The following is a 24,212-nucleotide window of genomic DNA, read 5'->3' on the forward strand; positions in this document are numbered from 1 at the left end:
GAGCCAGATTATTAGCATTACAAACAGTTGGCATATGACTAGATGCCAGGTACACCCTGCCCAGGGGCATCTCATACCAATGGTACCCAGCAGACGCCTCACTGTTTTTATCCACTGAAAAGATAACCCCTTTAATTTTTTACTTAAAAAGTTGTCAAGGAAATTAGTCAAAAGAGACAATGGTTAGTTTCCTTGTTTGGGGAGAAGGGTAAGAATATGTGAAATTATTCCAAGGCATTATATAAAAGGAAAGTAAAGGAAAAAACAGGTTTATGTCACTCTTAATTCCAATTTATTTGGTGGGGGAGAGGAGAGTCCATGATTTCATTTTAACTTTGAAAATATGTTTTCTTTATGCAAAACTAAACACATTAACAGTTTGTGAAACAAGTATCCCAAGAACTATGATTAGGACCAAAGGATCTATCTTTAGAACTAAAAAGGATCTGAGAGGTCATATATTTCAATCCCTTCTTTTACAGAAGGGAAAACTATCAAAAAAGTTAAGTGAATTTCTCAAACTCCTATGTAGAAGGACTTGTAGTCTAACTCCAAATCCATGGTTCTTTCTACTGTATTCATCTGACTCATGTTTTTTTGAGTCCCTTGTAACTCAAACTAGCCAGTGTGCATTCTCCTGATTAGAAAGCCTACAGGTCACTTGTGTGCCTCTTCACAATTTAGTTATATCATCACAGGCAGATATTGTGTGTGTGTAGATGTATACACACATAAATTTAAAACTACTATAAAACAGGTAACATTTTTCATTCTGTCTAGTCAACTGTTACTCTTTTCTTAAAAGAAAGGTCACAGAAATACTATTTAAGGCATAAATATGATGAAATAAAAATGTTGAAAAAGAAACCAAGATCACATGGGATTTGACTAAGGATTGAACAAACTGCTGCTATGATCTTCATGTGTTCTGTTTCAGATGTTAACGCAGTTGCTAATGTAAATACTAACTTGGCAGACAACTGCAGCACTATGACAGAATAGCAGAAATGTCTTGTCTTTTAAAGACAAAGCCTAAATAAGTTTCTCTAACTCAGTTTAAATCTGAACTTAAATATCAGTTTACTAAATAACTACTGTCTTCCAAAGGACTCAGGATGAAAAGTGCTACCTATCTCCAGAGAAAGAGAACTGATGAACTCAGTGCAAATTGAAGTATCTATTTTTTCACTTTTTTTTTTGGCCACATAGCTAATATGGAAATATGTTCTGCATGATTTCACATGTATAACTGATATCATATTGTTTGCCTTCTGAATGGGTGGGGGAAGGATTGGAGAGAGAGAATTTGGAATTCAAAAATTTTTTTAAAGCCAAAAGTAAGTAAAAATTTTTTAAAAACTGACAAAAAGTCATTAGATAACAAAACAAATATGCAGTTAACTATCTAAAATTTTAAAGTATATAAAGTTAGCAGAATACAGAAAAATGCGGTCATGTTTTTAGTCTAATCTGCTAACAAAAGAAAGTTATTCCTGCCTGGAAAAATATGAGGATTCGCTTTATAATCAGATTTTTTTTTTATTCCTTCAAAAACTTTCCTTCAGTAAGATCCATCATTTGCTTTTGTTCCAGGGCTCAGTGAACTTCACTATGGAGCTGATTATGATGTTATCTGTAAATAATTGAAAAAATATCACCTGATCAAAACATTTTATAGCAATACAGTTTTCCAGATATCAAAAGGAACAACTTCATTAAACTTTTGATAGAATGAAAACATTATGGTCTATAGTAGGTTTAATAGTTTCTATAATGCAGAAAATATAAAACTGTTAAATCCATAGGGGATTTGATAAAGCAACAATGACTGAACAAGCTATTTTTAAAAAGGCATCGGCAGTAACAGTCATGAACAAATACTACTGAAGGTTAATATGTTGGTACCTGCTAAATTCATTTTAGTTGATGCTCCTACTTCTCTTCAGAGAGAACAGTTTCAAAGGCTAGAAGTTGAAGTCACCTTCAATACACTGTACTTTGAGAAATATCCATTTTTCCTTTAAAGAAAAAGCTTATAAATGAAGTAAAAATCACAAAATTAAGAATAATTCATAAAAAGTCAAGCACATGGGTACAAACAGTTCTGCACTGATCTCTGGTTGTTAAAATGAGAAGCCTAGAAGTCAAAGGTAAAAACTGTATTAGGTTAAAACAAACACTACCACCAATTAATTTGTAGAATACAGTTTTATTGCTGATATAGTAAAGTCATTTAAATACTTTTGTTTTAAACAAAGCCAATGTAAACCACAGGCCTTATTATAAGTGTTTGCTAAGAGGTTCAGCTGTGGCAAAAGTAACACTGTAGGGAAATAAACCTATGATTTCAGGATACATTTTAACAGAACATTATTATTCTTCCTCTTTTGCATGCATGTGCATATAGCAAACACACCCTTTTATGCAAGGTAATTGTGAATAGCAATGGCCAAGATCTATTTTAAAATCAATTCCTACTTGGGATAACCATTTAACAATATTCAATTTGTAGACTCATCAAAATTAACTGCAACATTCGAGCTTGTTCTTGCAGGCTTCTAAAAAGCAACAGAGATGGCCAGGAAAGAAAAAGGTTAATTTACTTCTTTTTTTGCCTCCTCTGACAAGAAGTAGGAATACAATCTTCACATCTTTGCTTCTGCTTGTTCTGAAGGATGAGAATTTCTATAACTTTTGGTCTAAATTCAGCTAGAGAAAACTTTTCTCCCCTCCTCCCCAAGAAAGCTTGTGGAAATGGCAACATTTTGCTTTAATTGCAATGGGAGAATGATCTTAAGATTAATATTTGATGCAAAAGTAAACTGCTGTTGTGAGGTTCTTGTAAAATGTATTCAATAACCAGGAAGGACTCAATCAGCCTAACCTATAGAGCTAAAATTATAAACTATGTTGGATTGGTCCCTCTTTCCCAAGCATGACAGTATGATGGTTATCACAAGCAGGAATTTATCTAAAAATTGATTTCCAGCTCTACACACTCACTTATTTCAACTGACTTGCTTAAAATTGATACCTAAATTTTTCAAATAATGAATAACCTTTTTATTGATTCAGAAAATTTCTGATGTTTGAAGAAAAGTCAAAACATTAAAATGAAAGGCTGCCTCCAAATATTTCTAATTAAAAACAAAACCCCCAAAAGACTAATGTTTCTTCTCCAAATATCAAAACAATAGCTATGTGCTATCTCTCTGCTAATGTTTTTTTTTTTTTACTTTAATATTTAGAAATTGTCAGGGAAAATGGATTCTTATATTGTGAGTGGTTCAGGGTATTCTTCAAACCATTCTTTTTCATACTTTTCCTGTTTCTCTCCTAGAAGATCTGTAGGCAATTTATGTTGAAAGATTTTTTCTCAATTTTTCTTCAGTAAAAAAAAAAAGGTGAAATACTATCTCACATAAATTTCTGGATTGCATTTAGATCAAACTGAGGCAGAAACAAAACACATCAACAAAGGCAGCCCTCAAGTTAGAGATGGTTTATGTGCTTTATGTGAAAAGCAAACAACAGAAAGACAAATATAGCAATAACCTGTAGGAAATTAATGCTACTTCAACTGACTTCTGCAACAGCATGAAAACTTACATAGCGCAAAACCTACCTGCTTTAGTAAAAAACAAAAACAAAGAAAGGGAATAATATCTTTTTTCCAGACTATGGCATTTTAACTCCTTTGGTCTCACACATCTCTGTGCAATATTAAATTTACTTCCTTATATAACAGGCCCCAAAAGGCATGTGAAATCCTTAAAGAAAACAAGTCCAAATGCCTCATTTCCTATAAGGAAAAAACACAAATGTGATACTGAATTCTAGAAAAGCTTTAGATAATATTGAAGAGTTTATAATGATTCTTACAATCAAGATGAGGGAATGAAATATTGAAAAACTAAGAATCAGAAGGTAAGCGTATGAGGTTTGATTAGCAGTGGAAGGAAAGAAAACAAGAGAAATGGCATAGCAGATGGATTACTGGAATCTAGATTTTTACACAGCACCTTCACAGAGAGAATGGAAGGCAGTTCCTGCTTATATTAGTGCTTTGGCAGGAAACTAACTGTGTATCAGGCTGAGAAAGGAAGCAAATAGGGGGCCACCAAACCCAAGAGGAAGAGCCACAAGAATAACAGACTTAAGGATTTTGGTTCTATCACATACAGACGGCAAAGAGCTTTACAATGATCTGTAGAGAATGTGCTACAGCTTAATTTCTGCCAATGACATGTAGCAGCAGTAAAGTGCACAATAAATTGTTTGGCCTTCCTACTACAGAAGGTGAATGAGCTGAAGAACTCTCTCTAAATTATCAAGGAAAGTGAAGTGTTGCTTGAATAAAAAGAAATGATTAAAAGGGGAAACAAAGAGGAAAAAAAAATTTACAGAAGTACAGAAGAATTCTAAGCTGTACTGGAAGGTCAAACAATGGAAGAACAAGAAACAAAAAAGGAAGAACCACTAAACTTTTGGCACTGGGCACAGGTATGAAACTTTCAAAGGAAGATGAGGGTAAATTATAGGTGTTCTCAGGCAGAACAGTTTCCCATATGCCACAGAAAGATCCCCAGTATCTAGAAATGTTCTGAACATAGTAGGCAATTAATATTTGTTGAATGATTATGAATTTTCACAAGTGCCACCAAGAAATAGTTCATATTCTAGTCAAAGGAAGAAGTGAAATCTAGGGGCTGGGATTTAGGGGAAGGTGTGCTAGAACAGTCTTTTGTAGACCTGTTGTAAAAAAAGAGAGAAGTATGCCATTTTCCAGGAGGGAAAGAAGTTTGGAATTTGATATAAAATCTCCCAGTATTGGTCAAACATGGTAACTGCTATGCACTACAGATAATTCACATGGAGACAAAGCATACCACACCAAAAGAAACCTAGAAAATACTGCTGAATAATCAAGTTTTGTGCAAAAAAACTAAAGTACTTAACATAAATGCTGTTTTCATTACCATTTGAAAATAGGGACTTCAAAGAAAAAGGGTGAATTTGGGAATGCGAACAACTGGTTAACAAGATAGGTTCTGGAACCTGGCTTTATGAAAATGATTAGTTTTTTGCCAGGGAAAAATGGATACAAATACATCTGGAAAAAAATTAATTTTCTTGAAAATATGCAAATGTGATCAAGAAAATTTTATGCAAAAATGTGATCAAAATTTTAAATTGAAAATGAAAAGGAAAAAACCAGTCACAGCTCTATTTGAAATCAGATAGTACAGCAAATAGCAATTATGAGAAAGAAAGCATATCAGTACAAAAGAGTGAAAGTAATAAAATTCATAACCTCAGACAGCTATACTCAAAAGTTGTGAAGTATGGATGATAAACAAGGTAAATGAGATGTCTTAATGCCAAGAGATAAATTTGATGTCCAAAGGTATCAGACTCCATTAGATGTGTGCCATCACTAGCACATCATATTTAAAAATAGCACATTCAGATATTACTTTAAGGTTTGCAAAGTGCTTTATACAGGCATTATTTCATTTAATCCTCACAAGGAACCTGTGAGAGAGGTGCTATTATTAGCCCCATTTTACAGCTAAGGAAACTAAAACTGCTAGTAAGTATCTAAGGAAGAACATAACTAATTAGTATCTGAGCATATATTTGAGCCCTGTGCTTGACTCCAAGTCTAGCACTACATTAAGGAGGTGGTGACAAAGAATTGTATACTAGTACATGCTCATGCAGAGAAATTCATGAACCAAAGTGGATAGTTTTGGTAAAAAACCACTTGGGTAAGGATTAAATAAGATGATATTCCAATAGGGATTAAAAAAAAAAAGGTGGGTTCAAAAAATCAACCTGTGTACCACAAAGTACAAAATAGGGAATAAATTAATTTATGTGAAAAATCTTCATTGAGTTAATAATGTAACAGCAGCCAGAAATGTTAACAGTCTTAGGCTGCATTACGAGAGGCACAGTACCTATTACAAAGGGAGTGCCCAACAGTCCTACTGTATTTTCCACTGATGATAGCATGCCAATAATTAAACAAGCATTTATTAAGCACTTACTATGTACTAGCAACTATGTTAAGCTCTGGAAATACAAAGATTTTAATCTTTAAAACATTTAAAACAGTCCCTGTGTTCAAGGAGCTTATATTCTAAAGAGGGAGACCTGTACACATACAAGTCTATACAGAATACAGACACACACACTGAATCAATCCACTTTAGTTTGGTGCAGGGATGTACTGGCAGCTGGGGAATGAATCCTAGAAAGGCTTCATGAAGAAGGTGGCAATGGAGCCAAGTCTTGAAGGAAACCAGGGAATCCAAGACCCAGAGGTGAGAAAGGACTTCACTGTAGGCATTTGCCCAAGGTGGGGGAGAGGAGGAGGTCATAGCTAGTGTAAAAGCACAAAGACTGTATCAGTACAACAATGGGTAGGCCAATCAAGATGGATCATGGAGTGTGAGGACATTAGTCATTTCTCAGTAAACTGGAAAGGTAGGGAGCCAGGTTGTAAAGAGCTTAGAGTTCATATTTGATGCATGCGCTAATATAGGGAGTCACTAGAGTTTGAACAGGGGAAAGGAGTTGACATGATCAGAACTGCTTTTTAAGAAAATCACTTTGTCAAATGTGTGAAGGGTAGACTGGAGTGGGCAAAGACTTAAGTCACAGAGACCAAAGGGAGGGCTATTATAGTAGTATAGGCAAGATGTTACGATGGTCTGAACAAGGTTGGTTGTTGTGTGAGTGGAAAGGAGTATGTGAGAAATGTACAGAAAGAAAAAAGAGGATTTGGTAATTTACTGGGTATGTAGTGTGAAGAAGAATGAGGAAATTAAGAATAACACCCAACAAACCTGGGTGACTAGAGGGACAGCAGTGCCCTTGATAGTAACAGAGAAGTTTGGAAGAGGAGTGGGGTCTGAGAAGGTGGAAGGCAAGAAAGATAATTCTGTTTTGGACTTATTAAGTTGAGATGTTCATGGAATATCCAGTTTGAAATGTTAGTTCTGGATGCCACATTTTAGTAAAGACATTGACAAACTTGGGCATTTCCAGAGGTGGGAGGACAGTATGGTAAAGGACTATAGACCTTGTTCAACTAAAGGAACTGGGAATGACTAGACTAGAAAAAAAATATGGGGGGGGGGAGTGAACAAACAGCTGTCTATGTACTTCAAGAACATGAAGGCTGTGATTTTTGCTTCTCTCCAGAAGCAATGAATAGAAAAATATAAGGAGGCAGCTTTTGGTTTGATACAAAGAAAAAAAATTATAGCTATCCAGAAATGATTGCTGGGTTATCAGCCACCTTTGCAGACCTTGGAAGTAGTACAAACTGGAGATCAACAAATGTCCCTGATCCTCAACTTTGATTCCCTGTGAAATTTGAAAAAATCACTTTAAGAGTTGTCATACAGAAAAGATCCTACAGGGGAGAAGTAGGAAAAATGGGTAAAAGTGACCCAGAGACAGATTTTTTGTTTGATAGAAGGAAAAACTCTACCATGATTAGAACTTTTTAAAAATAGAGGGTCTCTGAAGGAAGCGTTTTTAAGAAGTAATACAGCCACTTCTCAGGGGTGCTCTAGAATCAATTTCTGTTCTACAATTTGTAGATTGTCTCTGAGGCCTCCCTCCCTTCAGCACTCAAATCTAAATTTCTGTGACTCATTTCCAGGGCAGAAAATAGGTGCTGATTATGTTCCCTTTCCAGTTACAGTAAAAGGGAAACAGGATGCCAGCTTCAAACCCCCAATATGCATTAAGTCCTTCCTGTAAGTCCAGCTTAACTGCTATGCTGAGATTACACTGTAGTGATATGGATAGTGGCTGAGTATATGGCAGATCCTGATGTGAAATAAAATTCTTGAATCAACAATGTAGTATGCTGGATAGCAAACTTAGTAAGGTAGTCTAATCTTAAATGAGGATGCCACTTATTTTGTACCCTACTTGTGGAGCCTGGTCTATGGTTTAGCTTGCAGGGTTTATTTGTTATGATCTCAAGTTCTTGGGGTAGTCAATGACCTGTTATATTCTTATTAGAGAAATACAATTTTATTATTAAACAACCAAAAAGGTTATGACACATCACATGAACATTAAAAGTCTGGAGATGTTTTCTTCACTCTAAACCTACTAGCTATTAGATTTCTTCAGATTATGCCACAAGAAAAGAAAGGCTTTATAATCATGCTAAAATTAGCCTGAATTGTAACTTGTTAGAGGAAAAAGAATAGTAAATCCCTGCCAGCAGTTGTTCAACAAAACTATTTCTAGCTGAAGGGACCCACAAGGCAAAAACCCTATGTCAAAAGACAGTCTGCTGCATTTATATGAAATGGATCAGACTAGTTGAGTCAGCTGCTTAAGTTATAATTATTATTTTTTAACTGACAGTGGCATCTGATATTGTCATGACTTTAAATAAGAAGAAAGCAACTGGGTTTGGAAGGATAAGACTTTAGTGCAGTATTGTTAGATTTTAATGAAAACTGTTTTCTTTTTCCATTTGTGGCTCCTATATTGATTTAAGTATCTAAGCAAATAGATAAAAATGCTGATAATGTGACCTAGGCTTAGAGAGCATAATAATTTAATCTTTATTTCTGTAGCATATTATTTGTTTTCTCAACAGCTTTCGAAGTGTAAGAATATTCTAAGGTCAGTAAGATTATTATTTTAACAACAAAAGATTGAGTTACAAATTAAGTAGCAGTTCTCTACAGAACTTAGCAGAATTTTGTTTCAACTAATGTCTAGGTTAACTTCTCAGTAGTCTCCAATGTTTGGCTGCAAAAATTTATCACCCCTCACAAAGGAAATATAGGTAGCATATTTGTAAACTATCATATAACCCTAGACCTATACAATTTCTATGTAAATCGGGTACTGCTAACATTAAACCACTTTTTCTTAAAGCCATGCCATTATAATCCCTGCCTTACAACTTTTCATGTCATTCTACTCATGACCAACTCTTCAGAACACAATCTACCCAAATGAACATGATAACCCCAAATCACATCTTTAAATTTCTAGTTCGAATGACTTGCTAGGCTGTAAAATCAAGAAAAGAATCTAAAAAGGTGGAAGCGTCTCTTTCGTCCCTAATGGGTAGAGACCTTGTCTAGTCCTTAAATTCCGTATAAGATATAGCCACTGAACTAACACTGCTAGTGTTCAACAAATGGGCAACAAGTATGCAATTGTCCTAATCTAGGTCAAACCATGTTTGAACTGTTTACAATTACCAGAATACTTTGTAAACACTTTCTTTGGCTCCTTCTGGAATTCAACACTGTTCTGATTAAAATTATTGTAGCTGAGCAGAACTTAACACCACCAGTATTTAATTATACTTGTTTATCTAATACCTTTCTTTCTGCAATTTAAAAGCCACTTACAAACACTAGTCAAATTTCAACGTCTGAGAGGTAGGTACTGAAATAAAAAACACAAGAGCCAAAAACAGAAAAACAGGAGTGTGGGCTACTCAATAGTTTTTACTTAGAAGCTCTTCAGGCTGCCTATACTGCTTAGAGTGTTTAAAGTGGAGTGGCATGCATTCCCATCCAAAGAGTCTGAGCTCAGCTACAAAGGCTCTTTATATTTTCTTCCTTTTCTGGGGTAGGGGGACTGGGAGGGGGGGAAAGAAGGAAATTACATTTTTTATTATATATATTGTCTAACAGACAATATACACTGTCTTATTTTTACTTAAGATCAACTAAACAACATCTATTAAAACATTAAAATTTTAAAAACTTTGCTCCAATGCAAGGATCAACACAGCAGTTTTATTAATAAAAGTAGTATTCATAAAATGCTCTTTGATATACAAAGACACTAATGACTCTGTTAGCAGAGCATGTACTTTTGAATTATTTTCCAGTTATGATTGCTTTATGCTGAGCTATCCACAACTGGTTCCTCTTGTCAACAAGGGTATACATTTGGAAGATTGGCTGGGGGTACTCAATGCAGTTATCTTTCTGTTAAACTAACTAGCCTAAAAAGAATAAAATCCCTATTTTCTAAGTCTCATCAGTATTGTATTCCAATCCATTGATTAGCTCAGATTATTTATTCAATAAAAACAGTAATTACTAGTATAATTAAATGAGAAATAAGGGAAATCTCAAATATATTTATTAATAAATAGATGCTTACTACCTTCTCACTTCTTGGGGGAAAAAAATCCTTTTAAGATCACAGAATCAGAGTAATATGGAACATTTCTAAGATTCAACAAAAGCAATGACCATAATAGGTTTTCCACTGTGTGTGACGTAACTGCATAATAAAAGTATTCAGAATCAGTGAAAGCTACTCTTTTAAAGCAAGAAAGATGAACATTCAGTATTCACATCAGTAGTCACTGATTGGGCAAATGCTATAGATTTACATTCATGCCCATAAGGGGGCATTTCAGGGAAAATTGATTTCCAAAACTATTTGGCCAGATCTCTACCAGGCGTGTCCTGTGAGTTGGTGTTATATAAACTTTCCTATCCCTACCTAGTGGTAATATAAAGTGTATTGACAAAAGTCATGGAATTTTAACATATACCACTGTTTAATCATACTAAAACTGGGTTTGTACACACCAAGAGTATATATGAACCCCATTTCAAAGCAACCATTAGAGGAGGTAGTGTATCAATTATTTGGATGGAGAACATAAGGTCAACTCTAGCTGTAAACATTTCTAAACCATTAGATACTACTATCCAAAACACAAGTGATGAGAAAGAATTTAGAACATGTATGACTTTATATGAATTTTTAAAAAGCAAAGAGAAACATTTAATATATTTACTCAAAAGGAGTTTAAATGACTCAGAACTGAAAGTAATAGAAATCCAAATATAAATTTTAAAAAGTGAATATAAATTAGCTACCTGTAAGGACATTTCCAGTTAAGCATTCATCCAACTAATATTCAGTTTTTTATATTCACAGATACACACACACACACTCAATTCTGGCAAAAATCAGAGAAAAATATCCTCAAGTTTTTCAAACTGTGTGAAATAGATTCCAAAATCAATATTCTACATGACTGTAAAACCCCTGATTTCATGACTGTATGCATGGCTGTTTTATAAGATATAAGTAACACAACAGATTGGCTTTTTTAAAACATACTAATAATTAAGGCATCTTGCTTTACACAGTATATCAGTGTGAAAAATTATACATTATTTGCTACATTGTTTTAAACATCTTTGAAGTCTTTTCAATATGATCACAAAGTAGCTGCACACATTTAGTGGTTTGTTTTTTTTTTATAAAACACAATCTTATAAAAATATTTATGGTGATTGGTCTTTGTGGTTCCTAGCAAAATGTCTTGCCCATTTAATCTTTTCACTGCACTAAGACACAGAAGCACTTATACAACTTTTCCCCAAATAACCATACAAATCCCAAACGCGGCAAAGGCGTACAATTTTCATAGTGCACTTTCACCTCATTGAAGTCAAAGATGCTCCTTGTGGATATTTTTCCACTTCAATGTGAAGTAGATTGTTAGGATTTCATTAGTGGTTTCATTAAATGGCATTTTTGGAAGATTTCACTCCCTTCCTTGGTCCATAGTTCTCAGAAGAAACCTCTTTCTGGAAGCTACAAAGTCCAGGAATATTTGGAATAAGGAAGTCCTCCTCAGGTGGTGATACTTCTCAATGTAATTGTAATAAATAAGCATCTACATCCTTGGAGAACAAAATAAAAACAGACTATTAGCCAATACTTAGCCCCACTCCTTTGTATATACAAACATCCCCTCATTTAACTCAAATGCTAATTTCTGATTAACAAATTTAATAAATTATTTTTCTGTTTAACTAACAAATATTACAGCAATCCTTTGTACTTCCTCTTTATACTGGAAATCATTAAAAATGCACTATGCAAAATACAAATAAATTTTTCTGCTTATTCAGAATATTACAGTGCTTCAAAATTACAATTCTGAATATTAATTATCACAGAACAAAGCTATACAAACCGAGATGTAGAAGGCATTAAGAGAAAAGGCTTTTAAAATGACGATCTCAAGAAATATGGAGGTAACTTCTATTAAACCTTGATTTCTTTGTCTCATTAAAGTAAAATAAAAATGTCAATTGCATGGTCTCTCTATTCCTACCTCATCACTTCTTTCTGTCCCTGACACTTTTTCTGTGCTCTCTTAATGTTCCTCTGCTTCCTTTCCCTCTTGCCTCCTCCATATGCCTTGGTCTCCTCTAGCTTCTATTCTCCATGTCTCATAGATTTTTATTTTTGTAGCTTCCTGGGTCATTTGGTCAAACAATCATGATATTTCTTGAGCTCTGTTTCAGGTTTGTCACCATAAAAAAAAAAGTCAGTTATTTTAGGCTTTCAATTGTTTAAGGAGTCGTTTTATTACAGCATTTTCCCATAAAGAAACTTGGGAATTGTATGCATAATTTCAAAATAAAATCAGTATTATCTTACAATAAAGATTCTCTGGCAAAATTTAAAATAAAACTTCTCTTATTTTTGTGATGTCCTATGAATTCTGTTGCCATGAATTTTCTAAAATGTAACACAATATAAATTCACATTCTAAATAACAGCATATCATTTTCTAACATCTATACCTCACCACAATAACTGAGAAAACATTTTGAACAATTTTTTGGCAATATTTTTATTACAAAAATTCTATATAGAATATGCTGCTTGAATTGTTTCAATATACCCTAAATCATTTTACTTTTTCTTGAAGACATCCGAGAAGTCCTAATAGGAAGATTTTTAAATTAAAATTTAGGGTGACCCAGTTCCCAAATAATGTACTCTGATATTCAGCAAATTTTTTAAAAGTGGCAGTATTCCCAATAATAATATTCCCAATACTTTTAAGTATTTTCTTTAGGAAAGGAAAACTTTTTAATAAATAAATATTTTTCCAGAGTCTAAAAAATGTGTTATCCCAAACTGTAGCTTATGTTTTCCTTTAAGACCCTGGAAAATCACTATTAAATATCAATTCTGATGATAAACTCATTTTATGGTTTGATTGGATATTTTTCTCAGGAGGCACAAAAGAATCACTTGGAAAATTAGAGGTTTGTCTCTGCAGGGCTTGTTAAACTGTGACTACCAAAATTCATTACTTAGTGTCTAGTTCGTGGTTTCTATGACCTTTATCGAGACATATTTGCTTCTCAGAATTTCATAACTGAAAATGCCAGCTTCTCTCTGGGAAAGTACAAATAAATCGATATTGCTTATTATAGAATATATACAAGCATACAAAGTTTATACATATTTGCATTAACAGTCAAGGCTTCTTTTTCTCATTAGGGTCTATATTGGGAGGGTGTTCCTCCTTTGCTCCATAATTTGTGCTATCACTTCAGATGTATAACGCCAAAGAAAAAAGTAATAAGCACCTATTTATGGCCTTTGATTCTCACTTAAGAAAACCGCCCAACACCATCTTCTTGGCACTTTTCCTGAACTCTCTGGGAAGATTCAGACCCATATCTACTGGCTAGTATCCTGGTTTCTTGCTTTCTTTTGCTTTTATTGCTAAAGCCAGCCTGGAAGTTCTCCTCTTTCTCCAATTTAATTTGAAAAATAAGTGTTCAACTGGGTGCAAATGACCTCAAAGAACCTGGTACATAGATATCCTCTAGATAATCAAGAAACATCCTACTCTCAGATTTTTTATTCCCTTCGATTTATTACTATATCCAAAGTCATAACATATATCTGGAAGCAAAGGTAGCAGATAATAGTTTATTGTGCATCAATCATTATCTTGCAACTCTTCTAACACATGTCAGTAATTTGAATTTTCTTATCCAAAAAGAGAAGGCTGGGGGGATCATCTTTACAACTGACATACCAGCATCTTAATCTGGAGAAACATCCCTCTAGCACTCTATATAGAGATTTAGGTTTGTAGATTTGCAGCACTCCACTCCCTTATCCAGATAGCTGAATAAGTCAATTAATAGATCTCTTTTGGACACAATTATTGTATATGGATTTAATGCAAATGTTGAGTTAAAACACAATCATTCATTTGGAGAGGCATCTGTCACTAAATAAAAGAATTAAATGGGTATGAGAAACTGATCAAGTTTCCTCCTCATTTTTAAAACACACTCAGAGAGTCCTTCATTCAAGAGTGACAGTGAGTGGCTCTAATTTAAGTGCCCAGAACTGTTTTACTGTGAGTCTATCCTCTCTCTCTGGCTTCCTACCACTGTCCACTCCTTTGAGTTTCTTTAAAACTCTTTAAATGCTTTCTCTAATACATCTGACAATCACACCAGGATATCATTCTCCCCTTAAGACAACTGTCTTTTGAAATGCATCTGAAAAACATCCTTTTCCTCCCTGCCAAGCAATGGAATGCTATACCAACACCCAGAATATTCTGGCACTTTGGGAGGTGTACTTACTTTCAGGACTCTATAGTATCATTTACTTACCTAGCTAAGTAATTTACTGACTTGCTCTTTAGTAGTTCTAGTTTTACAAATTCATAGGGCTAGATTATTACATATTTTGAACATCTAAAGTCAAACTGATACACCTTTGGTTATATACATACCTTAGCTATATTACCAGTGTATCCTGGAACCAATGTAAGATGGTTTTCTTGTTTCCACAATCCACTTAATTGTTGTTTTAAAATATGAACATTTCTTAATTAAAAAAAAAAAAAGAATTTAAGCAAAAATTTATTCATAACTATTTACATGTACAATCTAGTGTAATATAGATACATCCAAAAGTGAATGAATAAATTTTAATATTTAAGAATTTAACCTGACACAACATATCGTAACTCAAATTAATTATTTATAGTTATATGTGTCAGTTATTCATGGAGATTATAGGTTGCTCCATTATCATAACTGCTTGAAAACAGTGCCTATGTAATACAGGGAACAGCTGATTCTGGTAGTCTTCTAGTCCCTTAGGAGAAAGTCAGGAGCTACTTAAGATCATCTACAGAATAATCTATATATTTCCAAAACTAAAGAAATATATGCTGAACTCTCAAAAGGCTGGCTTTTAGTCTAAAAGCCCCAAATGATGCCCTCACTAAATCCCAAATACCTGCAACTCCAGAAATGCCCAATTATAATGGGTAAGATGACTTATAGCATTGCTATCCCTGTCTTTTATGCAAAATAAGGTCAACTGCAGGAAAAGAGAGGTTACTGGGTTCTGAAATTCTTCAAATATATATTCTAAATGCTTGTAATATGAAAATCTTCAACACTTATTTAAATAAAATCTGCTAAAAAGTAAGTTTCTAAGCAATTATCTTAGAACTTTATCATGAAGGCATCATCACAGTAGCCTAATAATAGCAACTTACATTTTATGTTATTCTAATGTTTATATATACTTGTTTGATCCTTGCAAAGTAGATAACGTAACTATTGTTATCCCCTTTTAGAGATGCAGAAACACTGGGCAAATAATTTCTCTGAGCCCCAGTGACACAATTAGTAAGCAGCAGAGATAAAATCTGAACTCGCATCTTCTAGTTTTGGATTAACTACATGCACTATGTTGCCTCCAAGGTTTTTTCTATAATTTTATAACAAGCATAACATTTCCTTAAATCCTCCCTATTAAGAAAGGGAGTGAATGACATTGTGTTGATGATCATAGATGGTGATATGATCAGAGAGGCCTCTCTGCTCCTGCAACCTCTCTTCTGATTGGGGAATCCTTGATAGAACCACCATTTCATGAAGTGTCCTGGCCATCCACGCTTACTTCTCTCCTGGCTCCATTCCTGACTCTCTGGGCTTTTCTACCCACTCACCAGTAGCCTCTTCATCTTCTTGAAGATACCTTTGCTTTTGTACCATTTCCTGATTGGCGAGGCCTTAGCTAGAATCACCATGTTATGAAATGCCTAGGTCACAGCTTTCCCAGTTCTACTCCTGGATCGCTTCACTTTTCCATCTCCTCATCAGCAGCCTTATCCCCATGAAGATACCCTTCCTCTTCCAACCCCACCCTTGCTCCCTTTCCAGCTCCCATAAGCTGTCTTCCCTTATGAAATACTAGAATAATTTCCTTGAGTGTGCAGACTGTCTTATTTTCTTTTATATGTATTCCTAGTGCTTAGTAGTGTTAGATACATAGTAAGAGCTTAGTAAATTTTTTCTTTCTTGCTATTTATATATTTGATGCTATCCTGACAATACAATTTTTACTAGCTTAGCAGCATTATTTGCAAAGTATAGAAATTCATTATAATACTTACCCATCTTTTGCTATTTCTGTATTAGCAGATAGTTCTGACCACCATCTTTTTATGACTGCTTGAATCCAGTTCAAACCAACTATCACATATCTGAAATAATATTTTGTGTGAAAATCATGCTTTTTCTTCAAAAAGTGCTTACTAATAAACACAAACTTTTTTCATTTTCTTTGAATTTTTCTCAGCACTTGACAATACCATCAATGCTAACGTATTACAGAGTTTCTGTGAAGATACCATTTCAATCTTCCTCAGTTGTTCCACACATATAAATCTTATTCTCCCAACCAGACTGCCCTTATCTCCTGCACAGCCTAATACTGTATTATGTATATAGCAGAACCTCAATAAATGGTGCTGAAAATGAAAGATGAAATTCATACAGACACTTACTCTTCAAATTTGCTTTTAAGTAGTGATTTTACTAGAGGCAACAGATCTACACAGCAGCCAAGTGAAATGTACTGCTTTTCTTCCTGTAAACTAAAATATACATTTGGTTACAAAAACTTATATGGATCATGGTTTCTATTCTTCTAAAAAATATTCTCTTTTTACCTGCTGGTGAGTACAGGAAGGCAATCTACCACCACTCCAAGGTCTTCTATCCTATAGCATTAAGAGAAGCAAAGGTTAAGTAGCTAGCCATTTTCACATTCAAGTCATCTTCACCGAAGTCAGTAAAGGTGAATAACAATTAGTTTTTCCCCAAAATCAACAGATTATCTATAATATGAAGATCTGAGTAACAAAGGCTAGCAAGTTTGTTCATTATCACATAGCAAATGAAGATAAACTACTGATTCTTGTGCTACACTGACTTTGGACACCACTGCTCTAATTAAAATTAAGTATAGGGAGCTAAAATTTTCTGGTCAGCAATATTATCATAACCTGAAAAGCTGATTCTAGACTGCTATCCCTGAAATTGGCTGCTACAATTTAGGAGAACAAAGAATGGAAAAAATTATAATGATTTACCTCACCAAGTAGGCTACCAGTTCACTTATACTTCTCTTTCTCCAAAAAGTTAAAGCTACATTCAACCTCAGATTTCTACTGAAAAGGACTTGTGCCATTGTCTCATGGTCCTGAGAAACCTGCAAGCAAAGAAAATATATTTAAAATTAGAAGACATCAGAGATATTATTCAATCCAATGCCTCATTTTATGAATGATAAAAATGACATTTCAAAGATGGCGGAGTAGAAGCAGGACCTCCACGCAGCTCTGGCTTCTACCTTCCCCAGTTCATGTAAAAGAGGACTCTGAACAAACTTTGGAGCTACAGAACCCACAAAATGACACAGAGAAGCTAACCGCCTGCTGGGGACAGCCCGGCAGGAATCGGCCAGCACAGCACTCTGAGAGCTGAGCCAAGCTGCCGGCTGGAGGGACTCCAGATCACCAGCAGCTGTGGCCGTTTCCAGATTTATCAACACATAGATGCAAAGGACAAAGTGAGAGGTCAGTGCAGTGTGGACTTTGGGACCCAGTAGTTGGAAGTGCATCGGCTTTTTGCCCCTGGGGCAAGAAGCCGACCCCACGTGGCAGCTTCAGCTCATGGCCTACAGAATGTAGGGGGACCAAGCACCAGTCTGAGGGGTAATTGCTCTTGCTTTAACCTGCTTGGATCTGGATTGCGGTCTAGGGTGGAGGTCCTGGGGGGTGTGTCCAGCTTGCCAGAGCATGCGGAGGCTTCAGAGAGGGCACCCAACTAATACCTCTGGCAGCTAAGAAAACCCCAGTGTTTGGGACGAAAGCTCCCCCGTCTGGTGGCAGAGTCCTACTGTGGCAAAAAGCCCAGGGGTCAAGTGACTGAGGGGTGACATGACCAGGCAAAGGAAACAAAGCAAACAGAAGAATCCAACATTAGATTCATATTTTGAGGACAAAAAGGATCAAAGCATGGAACAGGAGAAAGACAGTGAAGTCAGAACTCCTGCACCAAAAGAAAATACGAGCTGGTTACAGGCAATAGAGGACCTTAAGAAGCAGATAAGAGAAGTGGAGGAAAAATTGGGAAGAGAAATGAGAACAATGCAAGATAAATTACGAAATGAGAGTCAACAGCCTGACTGAGGAAAATAACACCTTAAAAAATAGACTAACTCAAATGGCAAAAGAGGCTCAAAAAGGCAATGAGGAGAATGCCTTAAAAAGCCAAATTTGCTAGATGGAAAGAGTCTCAAAAGCTCACTGAAGAGAATAATTCCTTCAGAATTAGATTGGAGCAAATGGAAACTAATGACTTTATGAGAAATCAACATGCTGTTAAACAGATCCAAACAAATGAAAGAATAGAAGGTAATCTAAAATATCTCATGGGAAAAACCACTGACCTGGAAAATAGATCCAGGAGAGATCATTTAAAAATTATTGGACTACCTGAAAGCCATCATCAAAAAAAGAACCTAGAAATCATACTCCAAGAAATTCTCAAGGAAAAATGCCGTGATGTTTTAGAACCAGAGGGCAAAATAGAGGTTGAAAGAATCCACTGATCACCTCCTGAAAAAGATCCCAAAAAGAAAACTCCTAGGAATATTAGAGCCAGGTTCTGAAATTCCCAGATTAAGGAGACAATATTACAAGCAGCCAGGAAGAAACAATTTGAATATTATGGAAACACAATCAGGATAACCCACGATCTGGCAACTTCTACACTGAGGGATTGAAAGGCTTGGAATGTGATATTGTGGAGGGCAAAGGAACTGGGATTAAAACCAAGAATCACCTACATGTTTCAGGGGAAAATATGGTCATTCAGTGGAACAGAGGACTTTCAAGCATTCTTGATGAAAAAACCAGAGTTGAATAGAAATTTGACATTCAGATACAAGAAGCAAGAGAAGCATGAGAAAGTAAACAGGGAAAAGAAATCATAAGGAACTTATCAAAGTTGAACTATCAACATTCTTACATGGAAAAACAATAATTGTAACTGATGAAACTTTTCTCAGTATGAAAATAGTGGAAGAGAATATATAATGTCTATATATGAGGGTATATGGGCATATGAATCCATATGTGAATATGTGTATATATGTTTACAGGTATACATAGATAGAGGGCACAGGACCAATTTAATAGGAAGGGATGATACTTAAAAGGTGAAATTAAGAGGTGAAAGAGGAATATAATGAGAGGAGATGGGCAGAGACAGAATGGGGTAAACTATCTCATAAAGAAGAGGCAAGGGAAAATGGTTACAATGGAGGGGAAGAATAGGAAGGCAAAAGGGAATGGGTCAACCTTATTCTCATTGAATTTGGCTTGGGGAGGGAATGAAATACACATTAAATAAGGTATCTCACCCTATAAAAGAGTAGGGGGGAAGGAAATGAAAGGGGGTATGATGGAAGGGAAGGCATGCTGGGGGGGAGGGAAGTTGGAAGCACCCACTTTTGAAAAGGTACGGGATCAAAGTAGAGAATAGAATAAGTGGGAGGTGGAATAGGATGGAGGGAAATATAGTCAGTCTTTTACAATATATCTACTATGTTAACGTTTTGCATTAGCTATACTGAACTACTTATCTTCCCAGTAAGGGTGGGTGTCAAGGGAGGAAGAGAATGAATCTGGAATTCAAAGTTTTAAAATCAAATGTTAAAAAAAAAAATATATATATATATATATATATACACACACTATTATTAATTCTATTTTACATGTAATTGGGAAATAAGATATACAGGCACTGGGGCATAGAGATCCACCATGCCCTACTGGAAAAGTTGAAAGGGGTATGGGAGAAAATATGGGAGAAAGCAGATTAGCGGAGGGGATATCCTGTGGGACTGCTATTTTGGGGCGGTGGGTAAGGGAAAAACGGGGAGAAAATGTGTAACTCAAAATCTGGCGGAAATGAATGATGTAAATCAGAAGTTAATAAAGCATTTAAAAATGAAAAAAAAATTACATTTCAGGGTGTAAAGTGACTAGCCCAAGTTAGCTGTTGGCAGAACCAAGACAAGAATCCAAATCTCCTGACTCCCAAGTCCAAAGTTCTTTCCACTGTACCACAATGGATACCTTACAACAAGCAGCAAGCTAATTTGTTAAAGGCTATATCGAAGAAAAAAAATATGAAGTAGGAAAAAAGATCAATTAGATCAAGTCAATGTAGATAGATTTTTAACTTAAACAATGCTAGTCCCTATTTCCCAAAACTAAAAATCTTTATGAGCTTTGTTCATAATTTAGAGTAATACAGCATTTGAAGAAAACGATCATCAAGAAGTATGAAGCATCAATACCCTTTCCTCAATTATTACTCTTCTTTCTTGTTGTGTGAGGATAAGGATATAAGAGAAAATATCCTAGTAGGTCCAGCTTTTCTCTACAGTGTTATGGCATTAATTTAAAGTTTTTAGGGTAAAAAAAAACTATTTAAAATTAAGTATGAGTAAAGCAAGATAAGTTAGGCCTCTACAATAAGACAGAAATTGATAAACCTTTCAAAACTGCACAGGGTAGATGGAGGCCAGAGACAGTAAGCCATTTTTTGGAAAAAGGATTTGAATATGAAAAGGCAAAAGGAAAGAAAGACTGTGTGTAGTTTTTTCACAATACAGAAGAAACTACAATTGTATTCTACCTACACAACCATAGTCACTGATCCTTTAGTTTATACTCATGTCATCAGTTATTAGAAACTATATCATTGTGATCCCCCCAAAAGACCAGTACTTCTATAATGGGGATAGTTAATATTCATCTCACATTTATTATACAAAAGTATAGTATCATTTCATCCATTCTCTAATTCTTATGTTGGCTCATTGTTTATTTCATGAAGAATTTTTTTAATGTTTTAACTTCCTACCAATCTCCCAGAATCCCTGGTTCTAGTCTCCTTCCCTGTCATGATTTTTATCTACTACTGATTAACTTTCTGTTCCTCTAGAAATTTCTTTCTTTCTTTTTTCATTTTTGGAAAGCCATTGGGGTTAAGTGACTTGCTCAGGGTCACAAGGCTAGTTTTTGTGTTGTGTCTGAGGCCGGATCCGAACCCAGGTCCTCCTGACTCCAGGGCTGGTGTTTTATTCACTGCGCCACCTAGTTGCCCCCCTCTAGAAATTTGTATTCATAATTTTCCAAGGAGCAAGTTGAAGAATCTTGCTACATAATTCCAACATCATTTCAAGCACCATCTGTAAAAGACCCTGTATTTCCATAATCAAGAGCTCTTTAAAAATACTATACTTGTAATCATTCTCTTAATCATTACATTCATCTTCTATCACCTATGCTACCTTAAATCAATTCCTGCTTGGAGGAGTATAGGAGTTGTCTTCTAGAAACAAAACATGAGTTTACCAAACCATTACTAAAAGGACCACTTTGGGTTAAGCTATTTTACAGCACTACAGCCAGGGTCACAACCGACAACCTACCACACTAGGGTGTTTAAATCTTTAGGACTCCATTGAAATAAGGGGCAGGTAAAGTATGCCAGGAGAGCTGGTTCCTGCATCTATACAGAAGACCTCTATTTTTTTTTATAAGATCTGATCTTTTCTTTCTTCCTGCCCCCTATAGCCTCCACCTGTCAATGTGCTAGTCTGGATCCTTCAGGAGATAGGTAACTGGTTAATAAATCTATTCTATTTATACAGAAAAATACAAACTTTTAAAAGCAGACATAATTGTTTCAAGTTGCTTGATCTAAATATGAGAAAGTTCACCCAAGGGTACCACTCAAGAGATTTCACAAGGAATGAGAGGTACTCTGCAAACTGAAGAGAGCAACAAAAGAAAAAATATAATCATGCTAGGTAAAAAATAAGTTTATGGGGGCAGCTAGGTGGCACCAGCCCTGGAGCCAGGAGGACCTGGGTTCAAATCCAGCCTCAGACACTTGACACACTTATTAGCTGTGTGACCTTGGGCAAGTCACTTAACCCCAATTGCCTTGCCTTCCCCCCTCCATTAAAAACAATGAGTTTATGGAACCACTCACCTCAGTAAAAAATCCACTATATTTTGATGATGGGCTTTCTGTTTGTGAAGAACTAGAATCACTGGAGTTAAGTAAAAATGTCCGACCTTCATGGCGTAATTTTTCAGGCTGGTGGCCTGCACAAGCCAGTTCATTTTCTTTATTTGCCATGTCACTGCCCCTGCTTCTAGGGAAGTGTTTTCTTCTATAACAAGGATTTGGAAAATAATGACGAACTTTCTTTCTGTAATATACTTCTTTGTGCAATTTGTCTGGACTTTTCACAGCGTATCCAACTGTTCTGTAAAAACAATTAGCTCACTTAAATAAAGAAGGAAATAAAATCTTATATTATTAAAGGTCAAGGGACAATTTTGCAGTAAAGTTTTGGTCATCTGACATCTATCCAACCAAGTGCTATATATAGTCTGTTGTACTTAACTTTGAATATTTCTGACAACATAATTTTAGGTCTGAGGGAGTAATATATATCACAGAATTAGCTTGAAAGCAATCACTGCTCTTTTATAGAATGTAGTATCAAACAAAGAATCAAAGAATTTGAGACACTAGGAGAAATCCTAAGATTATAACTGTCTAACCTCATTTTACAGATAGATGATTAATACACTTTCCTATTTTTAACCATTCCCAGCTTTCAGGATTTGTTGCTTCCCCAAAATTTCAAAGTATCTCTTACCTGTTTGTATAAGCAGCCAACTGTTTTGGAGATTTCTTACCCTATTAATAAAAGCAGAAAATTATTGTTACCCAAGAGCAAGTATATCTAGATAAAAGTTTCTGTTAATGGGATTGTGTCAGAATAAGTGGGTGATACCAATAAATCTGTAATTCTTCACTGTTCTTAATATTTGGAGGTGAGGGAAAGATTAGAATTCTATTTTTATTCACCATTCCTTTAACTGTTATTAAACTGTACATATTTTCCCACTCTTACCTGACATCATCTTCAATGGTTCAATTGATTTCACTGGTATATGGTAATCTGTCAATCTCAGCTACTCTATTCTCATTGAAGAGTGCATTTTATATTTTAGAATACATTGACTATATTTTTTTTCTTCCATAAGAATTTCATCATGATTTAGAAAAAACTATGCCAAGGTTAACAAGCATTAGCATTGTGCATAGAGAACACTTTTTTTAATGCTAGATTATTCCTCTTCTATTGTTTAAAACGTTAACCAGAACTCACCAGGTAGCATAAAAAGTTTAAATTCTATGACATGATATCTGTTACATATTAGCTGAGAAATTTACAAAAATATTAACATACCTCCTTCATGTTCTTATTAGTGAAATGAGAAATCCTTTTCCTAGGAAGATCAATGGAATGGCCCTCAATATACAAAAGGTTCCGTTTTCTATCATTGTGGGCTTCAGATGCCATAATCTCTTAAATCCCTGGTTGGCAAAATTTGAAAGAAATTAGTTTTGACTACAAATAGTGAAATATTTGTCTTTCTCTCTCTCTCTCTCTCTCTCTCTCTCTCACACACACACACACACACACACACACCCATTCCGCTTCATTCACAAAGTAAATTCTATTTTGTTATTTACAAAACCTTAGTGAGGGGCACATCAGGCAGAGAAATCTAGAAAAGTGACTATAAAAACCAAATCATTAGACTACTGGCAATACATGATAATTAGCTTTAAGTTGTATTGAAGATTAGGGAAGCCAATAAGTGTAACACCAAGAATAACACCAAGGTTGTGAACTTTGGTGACTGGAAGGATGGTGGTGCACTACAGTAATACATAAGTGCTGGGAAGTTGGGGAGAAGGCAATAAATTTTATTTTAAATATATTGAATTTGAGATGCATATATTATATTGTTTGAAATGCAAATTTAATGCATTTAATCTGAAAAGCAGTTTGTGATATAAGACTGCAATAAGCAAAAGCATCTTCATATTTGAGCTGGAGAATTTTGGAGAATTTCAGCTGATTCAATTTTA

At 35.1% G+C, this 24,212-nt stretch overlaps 1 protein-coding gene across 1 annotated transcript in view; it reads right to left on the reverse strand.

Moving 5' to 3' along the window:
• Positions 1-2,189: 2,189 nt before the first annotated feature.
• The window catches only part of KATNBL1 (katanin regulatory subunit B1 like 1), a 55,681-nt gene continuing 33,658 nt past the window's right edge, over positions 2,190-24,212 (reverse strand). The window contains exons 2-10 of the mRNA XM_069097666.1: positions 23,524-23,651; positions 22,927-22,967; positions 22,248-22,527; positions 17,264-17,382; positions 16,841-16,891; positions 16,676-16,765; positions 16,283-16,372; positions 14,603-14,696; positions 2,190-11,720 (exon numbers count right to left, since the gene is read on the reverse strand). Coding sequence (XP_068953767.1) covers positions 11,688-11,720; positions 14,603-14,696; positions 16,283-16,372; positions 16,676-16,765; positions 16,841-16,891; positions 17,264-17,382; positions 22,248-22,527; positions 22,927-22,967; positions 23,524-23,637 — 912 coding nt within the window. The 5' untranslated portion in view covers positions 23,638-23,651 and the 3' untranslated portion in view covers positions 2,190-11,687. The remainder of the gene's footprint in view (positions 11,721-14,602; positions 14,697-16,282; positions 16,373-16,675; positions 16,766-16,840; positions 16,892-17,263; positions 17,383-22,247; positions 22,528-22,926; positions 22,968-23,523; positions 23,652-24,212) is intronic.

This window comes from Petaurus breviceps, unplaced genomic scaffold (genome assembly GCF_028583685.1).
Source record: "Petaurus breviceps papuanus isolate PSGF00001 unplaced genomic scaffold, PetGlider_PUasm1.0 37, whole genome shotgun sequence".
NCBI classification, from domain to species: Eukaryota; Metazoa; Chordata; class Mammalia; order Diprotodontia; family Petauridae; genus Petaurus; species Petaurus breviceps.